Raw genomic sequence first — 17492 nt, forward strand, 5'->3', positions numbered from 1 at the left:
AATCGTAACAAATATTTTCTTTTTAAAGCCCCTGGACAGACAGCTTTTATATTTGGTATACAGATGTCCAGGGATGACTATAGTTAGATATGTGGAAGTTGCCCTGAAATATACAAATTTGTATTTTTAAAACAATTTTGTCATTGTTTCATTTGTCGTTCTCAAAATTACTTGTCTGATAGCTTTGTAATTTGGTACAAAAGTCCCGAGGGATATTATTCGATAAATTTTATGTTCAAAGTGTTGGGAAGGCCCAAATTTTTATATTTTAGGTAATTTTCTCAGTTTGTGACCTTAAATGATCTACACCAACCAAGGATATGTTTTGAGACAGTTTTAAAGGCTGTGAACATAATTTTGTCGTATTTAGTACTGATTTGTTGTAAACTTTGATCCAGAAAACAAAGCTGAGGTAATTGTTTTCATTGCGGATCAATTTTTTCAACATTTCCGGGTAAGACATGCAAGAACTGATGAGAAATTTGGATCCAGGATAATTCCAGATGTCGTAATCACCCGCTAAAGTGGAAGGCATTTCACTATCTGTAACTAATTTAAGTGCTGTCTACATTCGAATGATAGCACTCATAGCATTATTGAAAAAATCCTCAGGGTTGTAAATATATTTCCTGCCATCTGGCCTGATGTAAACATGATCAACAAAGGGATGGAACATGTGACATTCAGGAGGGGGTAGGGTCTAGAAGATTGATGAGGTAGCATTACTTTTTACCAGATCCCTTGTACATTTTTCCCTACTCTTTATTTTTTCCCACTCTTGCAAGCCTTCTCTTGCTAATTTTTTGTTGACATTTACTTATGTATGTAGGATCTGCTTGTCCTATTGCTATAGAAATTAATATATATGTTCCTAAAGATGACCACCAGTACCTAAGTTGCAGACCTTATTTGCTTTTGTCATTCTTGTTTTTCTGGTTTAAATATTTGAGTGGACCGATTCAAACTGAATGTGAGCACACTGTCCTTGACGGTATTTTTTGCATGTTTGTTATATATTGATTATTGATTATTTATTTGCTTATTTATTTATTTGTTTGTTTGTTTACCTCCCTGGCCCCCCTGTGGTCTACAGACAGGAAATTTTCAGTATATTAATGCGAATTACCCGTTATTTGTGGAGGTTTTGATTTGAATGTTCATTCAGCAATTAACTGTTCTGCTTTAGAAAACATATGGATCATGGATGTGCAAAATAGTTGAAATTCGACAAAACATTTAAAATGCTTACGTTATAAACTGCCCTTTTACTTGTTGCTAGGCAGATCAGTTTTGTCATTTTACCTTTATTATACAAATCTTTGTCTTTATATAATACAGTAAAACATGTAGTCAACCACAGACTTTCCTCGTCTTTCTAATTTCACAAGTCGACCATCTCCCCTCAAATAAAAAAATAAACTGCATATACACCTTGAGATGGATATCTGCTACCAAATATTTTTGCAAGGAAACAAGAGACCGCTATCAGTTAATATGAAAGGCATAGGACGTCATGGCGCTTTGCAATGCATTGTGGGTAATCAAGGTTAACATTGAATATACTGCCACCTACGACAACGCATTGCAATGCATTATGGGTAATCTACACGGCACCCCCAAGCTTAAAATTGAGCATAGCGCCCCCTAAGATGGTAGTCCATGAAAACAAGGACCAAAACGAGTTTTACACCAGGTCTCTATGGCATATTCATAGACTTTCAAAATAGCAACAATTGTTTAGATTTTGCTGCATGACGTGTCAAATTAAGGTGACCTTTTTAAAGCAGTATTTCTCATCAAAGATGACAAGGAAACCCCCTCATACTATATATTTTCAAAAAGCAGAGACTGATTTTTAGTATGGTAGAAGCAGTTTACATGATGGACGACATGGGTGTGTGTATTTGGGCAAAACTCAATTTTGGTATTTTAATAACATTGATAGGGAGGCCAAAGGGCAAATTGTCAAATTGGCCAAAATGCCATTTTTTCATATTCATAAAAGTAAAAATAAAGGCATTATTCCATATTTTGTATTTATTTCACAATATTTGAATAGAGGCTTATTGACTGAATAAAACGGATGATTACTGAAATGCAAATTTTTCTTAAAAATTTGGGTCGAAAATGAGTGTTTTCGCTAATTTAGAAAGTTGCTTTTGTAAAATGCAGGTCAATAATAAAATGTTAGCAATGTCTTTCTCATCTTTCTTCTCTTTTTTTGTCTAAGAAATATCATTAACAACAAGATTAAGTGTGATTTTTTGTTGATGACAGCCTTCAAGAGTTAATCTTGAGTGTGTAAATCTGGAAATTGATGATATTTGTCATTTTTCCTACCACAGAAATTACATAGAAAATAAGTGTGAAGGTCAGTTTTTGAAAAAATACAATTCAAAAACCAAAATTTCTGGCCAAATGGTGCCTTTGACTGTAAATCAAGAGAAAACGAAGGATATTACCCCCAAAGTTTTGTTTTTTCCCAAATTCTGCTTTTTTGAGGTTTGTGAGGAAAAAGTGCTCTAATATCTTCAATTTTTATCAACATAAATAATAACGGTAACAGGCATTTAAGATGACCAAAACTCAACAAATAATACTTATTGCTGTTTAGAGTTGAACTGTATGAAAAATATCTTAAATAAAAATGATTATGTGGACAAAAACCGGGCTTGAAAACTGTTAATTTGCTCAATTTTTCTGTGATGTTTGTTATTTCTTTTCTCCAATGATGCATAGTCAATACACAGCATTTCAAATACAGTAAAATCACATTTTTTCCAAATTCAAGTTACATGGCTAGACTATAACAGCACATATAATTAACCTATTATGGTTGCTTTTATCAACTGTGGTCACATGACTCATTAATATGCAAATATACAAATGATCCATTTTGGATTACTTAAAGAACAGTTCACAGATTTCATTGCTCCTTTGTCATATTCAAATCCCAAATACTGTTACATGTATGACAATAGTATAAATTTTAACTGCAGCAGATATTGTATTAAATGTATTAGGTGCAATATAAGAGTGCAAGTACAAACATTCAGTTAAAACTCTTGTCAGAGTAGTGAAAGTTGCTAATGATATTCAGATAACAGCCCAACTCAGAGTGAGTTGTATTTCAAATACCCATATTGGTACATGATCATTACTTTGGCTACCTTCTACGGACTTCATAAAATGAAAAATAATATGTAGACACATTCTCTCACACACTCACACCCATATAATGCATAAATATTTCAATGTCTGTGGGCTTGAAACCTTGTTTGTAAATGACATTCCAATATAAGGCAACAAACCCATCAACGAACTTATGTACTATGATGTACGATATAACCCTTAAGTAATACAGCTTGAGACATTTGTTGTTTAAATTGATTTGACTGTATTTATGATATAATCTAAAAGATACACAGCTGGAGAAATATTTATTTAAACTGACTTGATTGTATTTGCTTCAAAAACCTGGCAATCTTTATTTTGCACACAGACCTGAATCACAAATCTGTAAAAAAAAACAGAAAACAATCCAAATATTTTACAAGATTGAATCAATGAATAAAACAAAACACTTATGAGAAGATAATAATTTGCCATGGATTGAAAGGATAAATTAAACAATGATCTACAAAATTCTAACCTATTTTTTGTTTTATTTTGATAGACTAATCAAAATTTCTTTCATGTTTTATAATTGCTATTGCTTGTTATCTCCCATTACATTGATCTCCTCATCTGTTACTGTCCCATGTTGATATGTGAATCAATTCATCCAAACTGTATTTTGTTTGGTTTTACCACACTGCCATCAGGCTGAATTAGCGAGATATTTCACTGACCAATTTCAATTTTGAAAGAAAAAAAAATGTTCGTTATCACAGTACCTTTTTCAAAATCTATCCTCGGAACTGGACAGAAAATCTAATTAAATTTCATATAATTTACTTTTAATCACATTGAAATTACAAAGACATGTCTATATTCTTCAAATATTCACAATATCGGACGATAAGTATCCTTAAGCTTACCTTAAGCTTAAGTGACTGCAATTTGCACAGAGCAACACTATCGCCTAGCAACTCGGGCCTGGTACACATCACTGCAGTCCACATTGCTTCGACTGAACTGAACAAAAAAGTAATAAAACTACAGTAAGGCCAAAGAACTAAAGAAGATGTTTTTGACTGCTCATTAAGGTGTTTAAATTTCATAGGAACGGCTTACAGGTTCACTTGACAAACTTTGACGGGATATAGAGGCGTAATACGTGTGTGAAGTGACCTGGGCACATCGCTCGATCATTCGACAGCTTCTCAGTTTGCCATCGCGATTTTAGCACATGGGTCAGAATATGTGCAAATATCGAGCAATGCAAGAGCATAAAATTCAGAATCTCTTACCGAATACTTAATTTGAACATATTTTTCATAGAATAATTCCTTGCATAGCGCCAAATTCTGTCGTGTTCAGCTTGCATTTACATGCATTCTGTCACCGTAAGACGCCATATTGGATCTCCAAAAGCACTTGCTCGAGCATCATCGCTACCCGAAAATGTGGTCGCGTTTTCTCATTTCCAGATAAAATTGCATAAAATTCATTTATTTGACAGTTAATAATATATTCTATATATTTACGGCCCATTGGGTCGAAGCGAGAAGTCTAAGTCAATGATTTACGGTTTACGGTTTCGGCTTCGTGGAGCGTTCATCCTCCCTGATTTTTCTTGATGGCCTCACAACACTTTATTTTGGTTGTTAAGACATGTATTAAGTGATTTGATTGGTTCAAAATGCGATATTCTTCGAGCGCCAACCAATCGAAAACAGGCTTTTTTAATTGCCGTGTACCCCATCAAGCGAAAGCACGGGCCCCTTACGCCGTAGAGGGCGCATTTTGACACGCGCGCTAAGCATTGGCAAAATTCACAAAATATTCAAAATCGGATGTATTATTTTCGGCGCTCGTGTGACAGAATCATTTATTTTTTGACAACACATTATACAAGGGGGATTTTTAAATCAATTACAATAAAAAATACTGCTTGAAAGGTAATCATTTTACGAATTCAAGACACTGGAATTTCAAGATTTGACCTGTTTTAGTGTGACACAATTTTGGCGAAATCATGATATTTAGTGATGTTTTATTAAAAAGGCTTGACTTTTGTTCAACTTAAAATTTAAACAGCTTACTAAGAAACAGTTTTTCTTTCAAAATCTTAGTTATCAGGTTAATATTTGCTTTCAACTAAAAATGAGACATCCAAAAACATTACTTTGTCATGTGAGACCGATTTAAGCTTTGGTCTCTCTAACATTGATGGCATGATGCTACTTTCTGAAATGTAATATTTAATTTGAAAGAAAAGTATATGTAGAAAAAAACTACTTCTATTGTGCATTATCAATCCTAATTCTAAAATGGCAAGGGTTGAAATTCTGACACTCAAAAAAGTGATTAAAAACACATAATAGTAAAATTACAATGCCTCTTATTCAAAAGTAAGAACTTTATTGCCAAGCAAAATACTTGTACTATTTAAAGAACATAATGTGAAAATTGTGGAAAAATTGGCCCAGCCAGAGTTGAGTTAAATTCTTTGGAAATCTTGAGAATGGGAGAAAAAAGAAGAGCGGAAGTTGGGTGATTTGCATAAATTAACTTTTGTATCATGCATATTATGATTGCTTGACAACCAATATTTAAATCTTGAGTCAACAAATTAATTAAAATTAAATAAATATTCGCAAAAAAGTGATTTTTGAGCAAAGTACGCTGTGTTTGGTGCAGCTCCCCCTCAATTACCCATCTCCGCCAACGGGGGTTAAAAGCCTGTTGCCAAAGGGATTTTCATGAGCTTAGACAAGGGATGGATTAGTATGAAAAAAATTGTTGCCAAGTTTTATATCACTATCTTGCTGCGAATCCGTAGCCTCTGCCACTCGGGTAGGTTGGTCATTGGAGCCCCACTCCCAGCAGAACACGTCAAGGAGTGGCAGGGCTCGTTTTCGCAGCAAATCACTATCAAGCTTTGTGTGTGATATTCCTGCTGGAAATTTTAATGAGTGTATTTATATTTCAGTCTCAATTACACTCTTTTGCATCTAACATCGAACGCTCAACTTCATGTGAATATTGATACATCTCATGAATTCATCAGTGTGTTTCCTTGGAAACTTCATGAGTTGATAGGGAAGTTTCCTAAGCAGTTCCAGACGCTGCCGCGCTGGCGATAAGTTTATGTAAACATGTAGATACTGTGTAGCTGACTGTGGGCACCTAACTGACTGACGTAAACGTCATACACCTAGCTGCATTACATGTAATACGTACGGTTACATTAGCGATTCCTGTGATTTGTTCAAAAATAATGGGCAATATTATGCAGTGAGATTAAAACATAAGTTTCAGCCAAGTAAAATTTATGCGTGAATTTCAATATAACAACTGCAATGCGAATATTGTACATGATAACAACAGTCGCGGTTACAAAAATAGTTTGGCGGCATAGTTGACAATTGCAACATTGTACAAGTGCCTGTCTGCATGCACAGTACACACTTCCTCCGACAAAATGCATTGTGGTTTCCCGATACCATTTCTGACGCGAAGGCGCATCTTAGAACTTCACTTGAAAGGTGTTTCTTATGGTGAAATTGCATCGACGACTGGAATCTCTAAATCAGCAGCGCACAGTGTCTGCTGTAAGTACGAGAGAACAGGGCCTAACAGCCGGTGATAGACCAGTGCTAGAACGCACCAGAGTTGTGGACAACATATCGAGTTCTACAAAAGGCGGTAGCCAAGTATTTACTTACACGAAATCAGAAGAAAACTTTTTGATGATAACGTATGTACGGCCGAAAACGTGCCATCGTATCGCTGACGACAATCCACCGAGCGATAACCAAATACCTGAGCATGAGTCGAAAGAAAATATCGCCGAATCAATGACTCCAGCTATCGAACAATACACACTGGAATTCATAGAAACTGTTTCTGACTACAATATAAATCAAATTCATTGGTTTGATGAGTCTTCGGTGATCCGAACTGCAGCCAATCGTCGTTTTAGACAAGCAGAAATCAGAACACCGGCAGTTGAAATACAACGGCGTGCATCGAACGCTACGTACACGATCAACCTTGCCAGTGCTACGCGCCAGTGAGGAGACAATCCCCGTTTAACCATCAGATCAAGACCACAACCAGACACAGGATGTCGGAGAATAAACGTCGAACTTTATTACGACTGGTACGAGACTAACACAACTATAACATGGCGATGCGGAGAGAGAGAGAGAGAGAGAGAGAGAGAGGGAGAGAGAGGGAGACGCATGCGCATAACAACTAAGTAAAGAGTAAAGAGCCTACGCGAGAGGGCGACATAACAAAGCAACAACACATTGGCTGAGTTCGATTGTTAACCCGAGTAGCGACCCGAGTCGCCTGAGTTGCAACCGAACGTTGCAGAGTTGCTACTCTGATGACGCAAATTACGTCATTTGACCTTTCAACTCAACTCGGGCTTCTCCTGCGTCGGGAGCTGGGTTGGTCGAGTGACAACTCGGCAAAATGGCCGCCAAGCAGATGTAAGTAATAGATATATTTTACTCGTTTACGTCAGTTTCAGGAAAGAAAGTACCAATATTATTAGCTGTGGCTATCGCATGAAGTTGTTAACAATTTCCCTTAACTTTCATAGTGAAAGGTACTTATTGTTTCCGTGTGCAGACGACAAATTCAATTTCTAGCGGTCAAAGTAGTAATGTGTAAAACTATAAAGTTTTATACACAAATTGAAGAAATCAGACCGGACATTTTTCAATATTTTGCTTTGATGAATGCAAAATGATATTCAGACTTGACTTGCTGATGAAAAAGCATTAATTAAAATATTTTTGTATTCGTCTTTGTTTAGTTTCCCGATAGAAATTGTTGATAAACGTGGTGCCTGAACCGTTCCATTTAGGTACAAAAAGATAGAGCTTTGGTGAGTATGAATTACATGTCATTATGATTTAATATTGTAAGCGGAACCAACATTTCACTGCCCGAGATCCATTTCAGCATTCGTCCACCGCATTCTGTTGACGGCATTTAGCATGTTTGTTTACATTTTTGTAATGCGCCCGTGAAAGCAGAGAGAGAGAGAGAGAGAGAGAGAGAGAGAGAGAGAGAGAGAGAGAGAGAGAGAGATTGTCCAGTCAAACCATTTTCACCAACCATAAATCTCATGATTTCTGTAAAACAGATGCTAAAAAACTTGCCAGGTGTACATTTTCAGGGCTTCAAAATCAAAGTGCCCCAATACTTGCCACTCTTGAAATGCATGACAGATCAACAATTTTTGCATTAGGACAGGCTGGTGCTGATGCTGTTGACCTTCAATGTTGATCAGTGTGTGGATAATTATTGTTTGGGCTCAGGAGCCCCTTTGGTGAACAACAATGTTGTATAACCCCTCTTAATTACATTACATGCACAATGATGCAGTATAAACATTAAATTGCGACTCGATCACTGACAATTAGTCACAGTTTCACAGGGGTTTTTTTTGAGGCGCTTTGATTCTGCCATGAAAATGCACACCTTTCATGTTTTTCACGTCAGAGAAATTATGTGATTTATGGTCAGTGAAAATTACTTTCCCCCATGAACCCAACCTAAAGAAGACACATACTACAAAGTCAGCCTTGGTAAACTTTCCCTTAAATTTGATGTATTAAATAAGATATTACTCAGAAAAAGTCAGAGATTGAGTTCTATGTGAACCACCCATAAAAAATATTAATTCTCTATTGAACAATATATTTTGACAGTTGCCAACACAAATCAAGCTATCTTGAATCAGGCTATTGAGGCAAATAATGGAAAACAACAGGAAGGAGATGGAAAACATCAAGACCAACTCTGTCAAGAAAATGCCAACCAAACAAATATAAAGAGAAACAAGACAAAAATCAACACCAACAGAAACACCAACAGGAGCAAGCCCAGCCACCACATGAAAACATACACAGCAAAGATGTTGGTAACTCTTATGACAAAGTTCATATTTGGACTGATCGCGAAGAAAGTTTACTTGTTGAATTACGTTCAGAATATGGAAGATATATTTAGACAGAGTGTTAGACCATGAAAAGTTGTTGCAAAAAATTGTATCTGAAATGAAAGAATCTGGTATCAATATCTCCATAACTCAAGCTAGAGACAAGTGGAAAAATTAAAAAAAAATATACATGGAAGTGATAGATAACAAGAAACGTACAGGCACAGATAGGAAACATGTAGACATGTATATGGAATGAGAGAATCAACTCAGCCAAAAGTTACTATGGATTTTCTTGATTTTGTAAAAAAAGAAATCAAATGAAAGATACTGAAACCAAAACGGTAACAACAACAACAGCACAACATGACACAACAATGACAGAAACAACGACAGGGACAACAACTGAAGTAGCACATGAGACAACTGATAATGCAACAGCACCTCAGATTGTAAAACAGAGAAAACAAATCAGCAAAATGTCTGACAGAATTTACCACAAGGATAAATTGATGGCCACAATGTCTAAACTTGAAAAGAAAAATGATGATCTGTTTGAACTCATGGAACAACAATACAAAGAAAAAAATGAGAATGGATAGAATGTTGGATTGATATGAGCACTCTATCACTAATAAGAATTAAAGATGTAAAATTGTTCAAATTGTAATGAAATCTGTTATCTGATGGTGTTTTCAACATAATCTGGCCCAAAAGGTTAATGCAGTTTACCAAGGAAATAATGATTGTTTTGAATGTGCAGTGATAATTGATCTTGAAAGTATATCTAGTATTGTAAAACACTATGCAATGTATGCGTCAGTGTTAAATTTTAAATGTAATTTTCAGAGATTTTTCATGTTATTTTTTGAATGACGTTATAACCCCCTTTCAGACCTAATCCGAAAATCTAGCAATATATTTATGAAACCTTTGTAATTTTAAAGAAAACCAAAAGATAGAAATGCATCATAATCTTTTGAACACCTATATGTGTGATATTGCCTGGCAAAAAAACCTATGTATTTAACCCTGAAAGGGCAATTCATTGAAGAGCAGTAGCTTGTAATATCATTATAACTTTTTATCATTATGATTGCTTCATATAATGTATAAATTGTGTATTTATTAAATAGTATTAATATATTAAATATTATAAAATATAAAAATTGATGAACTAGTGTCAAATTTTTAAAATACAAATATCAGAGGTTTGTCCTTTCAATGGTCTGGTGACCCTGATATGTTTTGTGGCAAGAAAATGATGTATTTAACCGTCAAAGGGAACCAAGCAATATTATTAATGCCTAATGTTATTTATAAATTGTTAATTTGTGAATTAAAGTTAATATGATATAAACTTAAAATCAATGGTGCAAAGCCCATTTATTTCCTCCTGACCCCCTTTCCCCCAGTCTCAAAAAATAATGGTACTGTAGTGAGCAGCAGAAAAATTGAGAGGGACAGGAGCCATCTGTAGCTTTGATATTTTTTATTGTTTTTTAATCTGCATAACATGTATGCACAGCATTGTTAATGTTGACAGGTGACTTAAACTCTGGTTTACAAATTGATGTTGACACAATGATCATTATTGTCACATTATGCTGAGAGTTGTCTGTCTATGGACGGACAGGGAGTAGAGGTCATGTTGAGAATTCTGTCTATAGACAGAGTAAGGTTAAACTGTAAGATATAGTGGCATGCAGGTGCTGCTGTGCCTGTCACCCTGGCCTTGGAATGAAATGCACACAACCCCATATGCAACTGTATTTTAAAGTAAACCCTTTGTGGGAGAACTGCTGTTGGAAGGGTACAATTTGTACAGTGATTTTGACAATTTTTATTATTTGAAGTAAATTTTGACAAATGAATGATTGATTCATTGCATAATCCCATGACTATGCCCATTTCTTCCACAAGGCCTATGCATAACTGTGTCATACACTGCTGGCTTGGAAAAATAAACTGCAGTTTTAGAAAAACAAGCTGAAAGAAGCTCCCCAAAGGGCTGCATGTATGAGTCAGCGCACCCACTCTGGGTCACATACTTGTGCCCTGTCTAGCCATAGGAACATTGTTCAACCCCCCAAAAATTAATGTCAGTCAAAGAGATTTTTTTATTTCCAAATGGTGGCTCAAAAATGACTCAGAGACAATCTGATCACAAGAAATGACAGACTAGACAAAAGGCCAAAACTTTACAAATATTTTGGCATTATCTCTCCAATTGCCATTCACACCTTTCTCTAATCAAATTTAACAAACAATATACAACCATTGTATCAATAGTAGATATCTATTCCCAAATTTTGTATGTATGATTAATTTTAGCATTGTGATAGGCCCTTTTGTATACTGCTTTGTTTGATCAGGAAAAAGAGTGAAATGGTATACCATTGGAGTGATAGCAATAATCTCCGGAATATTCTACCACATGGAAGTGTGAGAACATTGATCCACAACCACTCAATAAAGACATTTCACAATCAGACAAGTTTTAATTACTTTTATTACCAACACAAGTGAAATTGGCGAAAAATTCCATCTTATCTCTAAAGCTGGTATTTATATATATTCAAAAATATGTTTGTTTTTAATTTCATTAAAAGTAACACTTTTTATAAATATGTACTCATAAAAAGATCATTTATTTTGTTATTAAATATTAATTATTTCAGAGTGTTATCTGAAAATCATGCAAAATTCTAATAAATTTATTTTTTTAATTGACTTCATTCATCATCTGAACATTGGCAATTCCTAAAATTAGACTACTCTTTTTTTTTTATAGGTAAGTTAATAATTTCAGAAACACTTCTATAATAATATTATATTGTTAAATTGCCAAACAATGTTAGCACAGAAAACTCTCAGTGCAAAGCATTCATAAGTTGCTGCCTTCTGGCTACCCCACCTGGTGCATTTATATGAATATTAGGATATTGGTTTGGATCATCGATGTACTGTGGATCCAAATCAATATAATTCTCCACATCATCCTGGTGAATGATGCACAGATTGTGAATGATGCATCCAGCAATGACAGTCTCACACACATATTCTGGATCATGCATTGGCAATTCCCTTAGCCTTCGGACACGCCCCTTTAAATGCCCAATTGATCGCTCAACACTTTGACGGCAGGAGGAAATTGCACGATTGAATCTGCGTTGCTGAATAGTTAGGAAACCATTATCTCTGAAAGGAGTAATAAGCCAGTCTCTCAGAGGGTATGCAGAGTCACCAATGATGTAAGTTCCAGGAGCCATCATCATTTCATTGGTCTCCATTCTTGTAGACAGGGAAGAGTTTCGGAGAACACGAGCGTCATGTGTACAGCCTGGCCATCCAGTGTAGGCATTAGTTATCAACAAGTTATCATCGACAATTACCTGAATAAAAATGAAAAGTATTAAACCTTAACAGATGCACAACTGTCAATGGATAGTAAAGTAAACTACATTATTGATCTGTAAAATTTATTGATTAGCTGTTCATTCCATCATTTTATATTAGTTCAAAAATATTTACAGTATTCTCAAGCTGGGACATAATTGAGTTAATACTTCTGGTCTAATACAATAAAGGAAGAAATGAGTATTCTCAGTTTTGCTCACCTGGAGTTGCATTGATGGATAACCCTTCCTGTTCACATAATCTTGAACTCCACCGATGCAAGCACTCAGTCTGATGTGAGTGCCATCAATAATGCCTGCTATCCCTGGTAAACCATGTTGAAGCTGGAAGTGCTGTGAAATTTCCCTCTGCATATCATGCGTCGGCCATCTGATAACCTGAAAAATATTATTTTATACGTTTTGAGTTTTCATTTGTAGAAAAAAGAGGAGACTGGTAGAAATTGTTTTGCAATATAGAGATGTCAAAGATGCATTACAATGCTGTCTTAACAATTTGATGCTATCAAACAGATTAGTTAAACAGATAGATTTTGTTCTAGGAAACATTTCAAAGCACATTCCGAACATTATTTGTGCTGCAGCAGATAGATTTAAGACTTTGATTTCTGGTATTTAAGCACATTTTTTTTACCTGCTCCAGAGGGAAGTAGCATGCTTTTATTACATTCAAACTTTCAGGTTCCACGACGCTTTTTTCTTTGTTCTCAATTGGTGCAGTGGCCAGCTTCTTTACTCTCCCCAAAGCAAATCAAGTCACGGCTCTCCCCTTTACATGGAAAATGAACCATAAAGTACTTTAAAATTTTACAAATCTGATATGCTGAAAGTTGAACATTTTCCTGAAAATACTTACATCTTTCATCTCAGCAATGACCGCTTTGGTGACACGTTTTATAATGCCATGCACTGTTGACTTTGAGAGGTTGAAAATGTGCCCAACCTCTCGTATAGACTCTTGGTTAACCATATACCATATGAATACAAGAAGCTGTTTCTCTGGAGACACTTGAGACCGTCCACCAGCATGTTCCATCAATAGCAGGTTGGCGATTCTCTCCAGCACGAAAACGAAAATACCCTTGCCAAGCCGGAAGTGCACACAGAAGTCTTGCAAAGAGTATTGTGGCACGACATCTTCTGCAAAATTCCGAATTCGAGGAACAAATTTCCGACGCAAAAATAAACAAGTGAGCGAAACAAAAATGGCAGCGTTGATCCGAAGTTGAAAAAATATACTAGGGTCTAAATCTTCGTTAAAATCTTCAAAAAAATTACGCAAAATGAAAAATTCTTCGAACTCTGTCGCCATATTTGTTTACGAGGGTTGCTAGGGTTTGTCGTTCGTTTCGAATCTCCCGGGTTACATTTCTGCGCATGCTAAGTAGTGTCAAATGACGTAAGCCTTAACTACTCGGGTCACTACTCGGGTCACAATCGAACTCGGCCATAGTGGCGACGGGTACACGGGTGTCGATCATTCCGATATCATTGGCCCATCAAACGGGTTGGAGTTACTTAACTCTTTCGATGAGGCTGTTCAATTAACGGATAATATTGTAAATCCGTGTTTGGCCGTCGGTGACTGTGTGATTATGGATACTTGCGGTTTCCACCACGCGCAATATGTTGAACATTGAATTTCATAATCGTCACTTTCAAGTCAAGACCACAACCAGACACAGGATATCGGAGATAAACGTCGAACTTTATTACGACTGGTACGAGACTAACAACATGGCGATGCGGGGAGAGAGAAAGGGAGACGCATGCGCGTAACAACAAAAGTAAGTAAAGAGTAAAAAGCCGACGCGAGAGGGCGACATAACAAAGCAACAACACATAGTGGCGACGGGTTTACGTACATTTGTGCCGGCGTGAGGAAATGAACCAGTGCGATGATACAAACCACTAAATTAGATTCTCTCGAGGAGTTTCTGTTCTACAAATTACTCAATCGGAGTGTCTCTTGCAAAAATTACTGAATTGGAGTTAGTCTGGACAAAATCACTCAATCAAAGTTTGTCTTGTACAATTCACACAATCAGAATTTTGTTTTGATACAAACCACTCTATTAGATTCCGTCTTGTACATGTTGTACAATTTCACAAATTGCAGTTAGCCTTGTAGAAATCGCTCAATTAGAGTTGGTCTTGTACAAATTGCTGAATTTGAGTTAGTCTTGCATAAATTGCTCACTTGAAGTTTTTCTTGCACGAATCACTCAATTAGATTCTGTTTTGTACAAATAACTCAAAAGCAGTGATAACTCAATCGGAATGTCTCTTGCAAAAATCACTCAGAGTTTTTCTTACAAAAATTGCTGAACTTGAGTTAGTCTTGCATAAATCACTCAATTGAAGTTTGTTTGTACTAATCGCTCAATCGGAGTTTTTCTTGTACAAATCACTCAATTAGAGTTTGTTTTGTACAAATCGCTCGATCAGCTATTGTTTTGATACAAACAACTCAATTAGATTCTGTTTTGTACAAATCACTCAAAAGGAGTTTCTGTTGTACAAATAACTCAATCGTAGCGTCTCTTGCAAAAATCACTCAATTGGAGATTTTTTTCGTAAAAATTGATGAATTTGAGTTAGTCTTGCATAAATCACTCAATTGGAGTTCTTTTTGTACAAATCGCTCAATCAGCTATTGTTTTGATACAAACAACTCAATTAGATTCTGTTTTGTACAAATCACTCAAAAGGAGTTTCTATTGTACAAATAACTCAATCGGAGCGTCTCTTGCAAAAATCACTCAATTGGAGTTTTTTTCGTAAAAATTGATGATTTTGAGTTGGTCTAGCGTAAATCACTCAATTTGAGTGTATCTTTTAAAAGTCACTCAATTAGGGTTTGTCTTGTAAAAATTGCAGAATTTGAGTTACTCTTGTACAAATCACTCAATTAGGGTTTGTCTTGTAAAAATTGCTGAATTTGAGTTAATCTTGCATAAATCACTCAATTGGAGTTTGTTTTGTACAAATCGGCTTAATCGGAGTTTTTCTTTCACAAATCACTCAATTAGAGTTTGTTTTGTACAAATCGCTCGATCAGCTTTTGTTTTGATACAAACCACTCAATTATATTCTGTTTTGTACAAATCACTTAAATGGAGTTTCCGTTGTAAAAATGACTCCATCGGAGCGTCTCTTGCAAAAATCATTGAATTGGAGTTTTTTTCGTTAAAATTGATGAATTTGAGTTAGTCTAGCATAAATCACTCAATTTGAGTTTACCTGCAGAAATGACTCAATTTGAGTTAGTCTTGTACAAATCACTCAGTTACAGTTTGTCTTGTAAAAGTTGCTGTATTTGAGTTAGTGTTGCATAAATCACTCAATTGCAGTTTGTCCTCCACAAATTGCTCAATTGGAGTTTGTCTGGTACAAATCCCCCAATTGGAGTTTTTCCTGCATTTGAGTTAGTCTTGTACAAATCACTCAATCGGGGTTTGTCTTGTAAAAATTGCTGAATTTGAGTTAGTGTTGCATAAATCACTCAATTGCAGTGTCTTCCACAAATCGCTCGATTGGCGTTTGTCTTGTATAAATCCCTCAATTGGAGTTTTTCCTGCACAAATCATTCAATTTAAGTTAGTCTTGTGCAAATCACTCAATTAGAGTTTGTCTTGTAAAACTTGCTGAATATGATTTTTTTTTTTGCACAAATCACTCAATTGGAGTAAGTCTTGAAGAAATCACTCAATTAGAGTTTGTGTTTTAAAAATTGCTGAATTCGAGTTAGTCAAATAAATCACTCAATTAGATTCTGTTTCGTACAAATCACTCAAAAGGAGTTTCTGTTTTTGTACAAATCGCTCAATCAGCTATTGTTTTGATACAAACAACTCAAATAGATTCTGTTTTGTACAAATCACTCAAAAAAGGAGTTTCTGTTGTACAAATAACTCAATCGTAGCGTCTCTTTCAAAAATCATTCAATTGGAGTTTTTTTCGTAAAAATTGATAAATTTGAGTTAGTCTTGCATAAATCACTCAATTGGAGTTCTTTTTGTACAAATCGCTCAATCAGCTATTGTTTTGATACAAACAACTCAATTAGATTCTGTTTTTTACAAATCACTCAAAAGGAGTTTCTGTTGTACAAATAACTCAATCGGAGCGTCTCTTGCAAAAACAGCTCAATTGGAGTTTTTTCGTCAAAGATTCATGAATATAATTTAGTCTAGCATAAATAACTCAATTTGAGTTTATCTTTTAGAAATCGCTCAATTGGAGTTTTTATGCACAACACTCAATTAGAGCTAGTCGTGTACAAATCATTCAATTAGGATTTGTCTTGAAAAAAATGCTGAATTTGAGTAAGTCTTGCATAAATCACTCGATTAGAGTTTTTCTTATAAAAATTGCTGAACTTGAGTAAGTCTTGCATAAATCACTCAATTGAAGTTTGTTTTGTACAAATCACTCGATCGGAGTTTTTCTTGTTCAAATCACTCAATTAGAGTTTGTTTTGTACAAATCGCTCGTTCAGCTATTGTTTTGATACAAACAACTCAATTAGATTCTGTTTTGTACAAATCACTCAAAAGGAGTTTCTGTTGTACAAATAACTCAATCGTAGCGTCTCTTGCAAAAACAACTCAATTGGAGTTTTTTCGTCAAAAATTAATGAATATAAGTTAGTCTAGCATAAATAACTCAATTTGAGTTTATCTTTTAGAAATCGCTCAATTGGAGTTTTTATGCACAACACTCAATTAGAGTTAGTCTTGTACAAATCACTCAATTAGGATTTGTCTTGATAAAATTGCTGAATTTGAGTAAGTCTTGCATAAATCACTCGATTGGAGATAGTCATGTACAAATCTATCAATCAGCTTTTGTTTTGATACAAACCACTCAATTAGATTCTGTTTTGTACAAATCACTCAAAAGGATTTTCTGCTGTACAAATAACTCAATACGAGTTAGCCTTAAACAAATCACTCAATTAGAGTTCACTTGTAAAAATTGCGGAATTTGAGTAAGTCTTGCAT

General features: G+C 35.2%; 1 protein-coding gene and 1 long non-coding RNA gene across 4 annotated transcripts; both read right to left on the reverse strand.

Moving 5' to 3' along the window:
• Window positions 1-3343: 3343 nt before the first annotated feature.
• LOC139126857 (uncharacterized) lies at window positions 3344-7304 on the reverse strand. Of its 3 annotated transcripts, none has more exons than XR_011550829.1 (4): window positions 7152-7304; window positions 6834-6930; window positions 4041-4137; window positions 3344-3517 (listed from the first exon to the last, which is right to left on the reverse strand). It is a non-coding gene; the product is annotated as an uncharacterized lncRNA (long non-coding RNA). The 3 variants fall into 3 exon arrangements; XR_011550828.1 differs by having other exon boundaries at window positions 3345-3517; window positions 7161-7304; XR_011550827.1 differs by lacking the exon at window positions 7152-7304 and having other exon boundaries at window positions 3352-3517; window positions 6834-7122.
• A 4384-nt stretch (window positions 7305-11688) lies between these two features.
• On the reverse strand, window positions 11689-14183 carry LOC139126856 (putative nuclease HARBI1). The gene is made up of 3 exons (XM_070692786.1): window positions 13343-14183; window positions 12688-12864; window positions 11689-12462 (listed from the first exon to the last, which is right to left on the reverse strand). The coding sequence occupies exons 1-3, from the start codon at window positions 13796-13798 to the stop codon at window positions 11941-11943; spliced, it is 1155 nt and encodes a 384-aa protein (XP_070548887.1). The 5' UTR covers window positions 13799-14183; the 3' UTR covers window positions 11689-11940.
• Between the last annotated feature and the right edge of the window lie 3309 nt (window positions 14184-17492).

The sequence above is a fragment of the Ptychodera flava genome, unplaced genomic scaffold (assembly GCF_041260155.1).
Source record: "Ptychodera flava strain L36383 unplaced genomic scaffold, AS_Pfla_20210202 Scaffold_140__1_contigs__length_122957_pilon, whole genome shotgun sequence".
NCBI lineage: Eukaryota > Metazoa > Hemichordata > Enteropneusta > Ptychoderidae > Ptychodera > Ptychodera flava.

What these genes read in the sequence shown, in the direction of transcription:
- LOC139126856 (XM_070692786.1), bottom strand. Translation starts at nt 13,798, where the DNA reads ATGGCGACAGAGTTCGAAGAATTTTTCATTTTGCGTAATTTTTTTGAA. An exon ending in TCATTGCTGAGATGAAAGAT is followed by an intron (nt 12,865 to 13,342) that starts GTAAGTATTTTC and finishes AATATTTTTCAG; the next exon opens with GTTATCAGATGGCCGACGCA. An exon ending in ATCCATCAATGCAACTCCAG is followed by an intron (nt 12,463 to 12,687) that starts GTGAGCAAAACT and finishes ATTTTTATTCAG; the next exon opens with GTAATTGTCGATGATAACTT.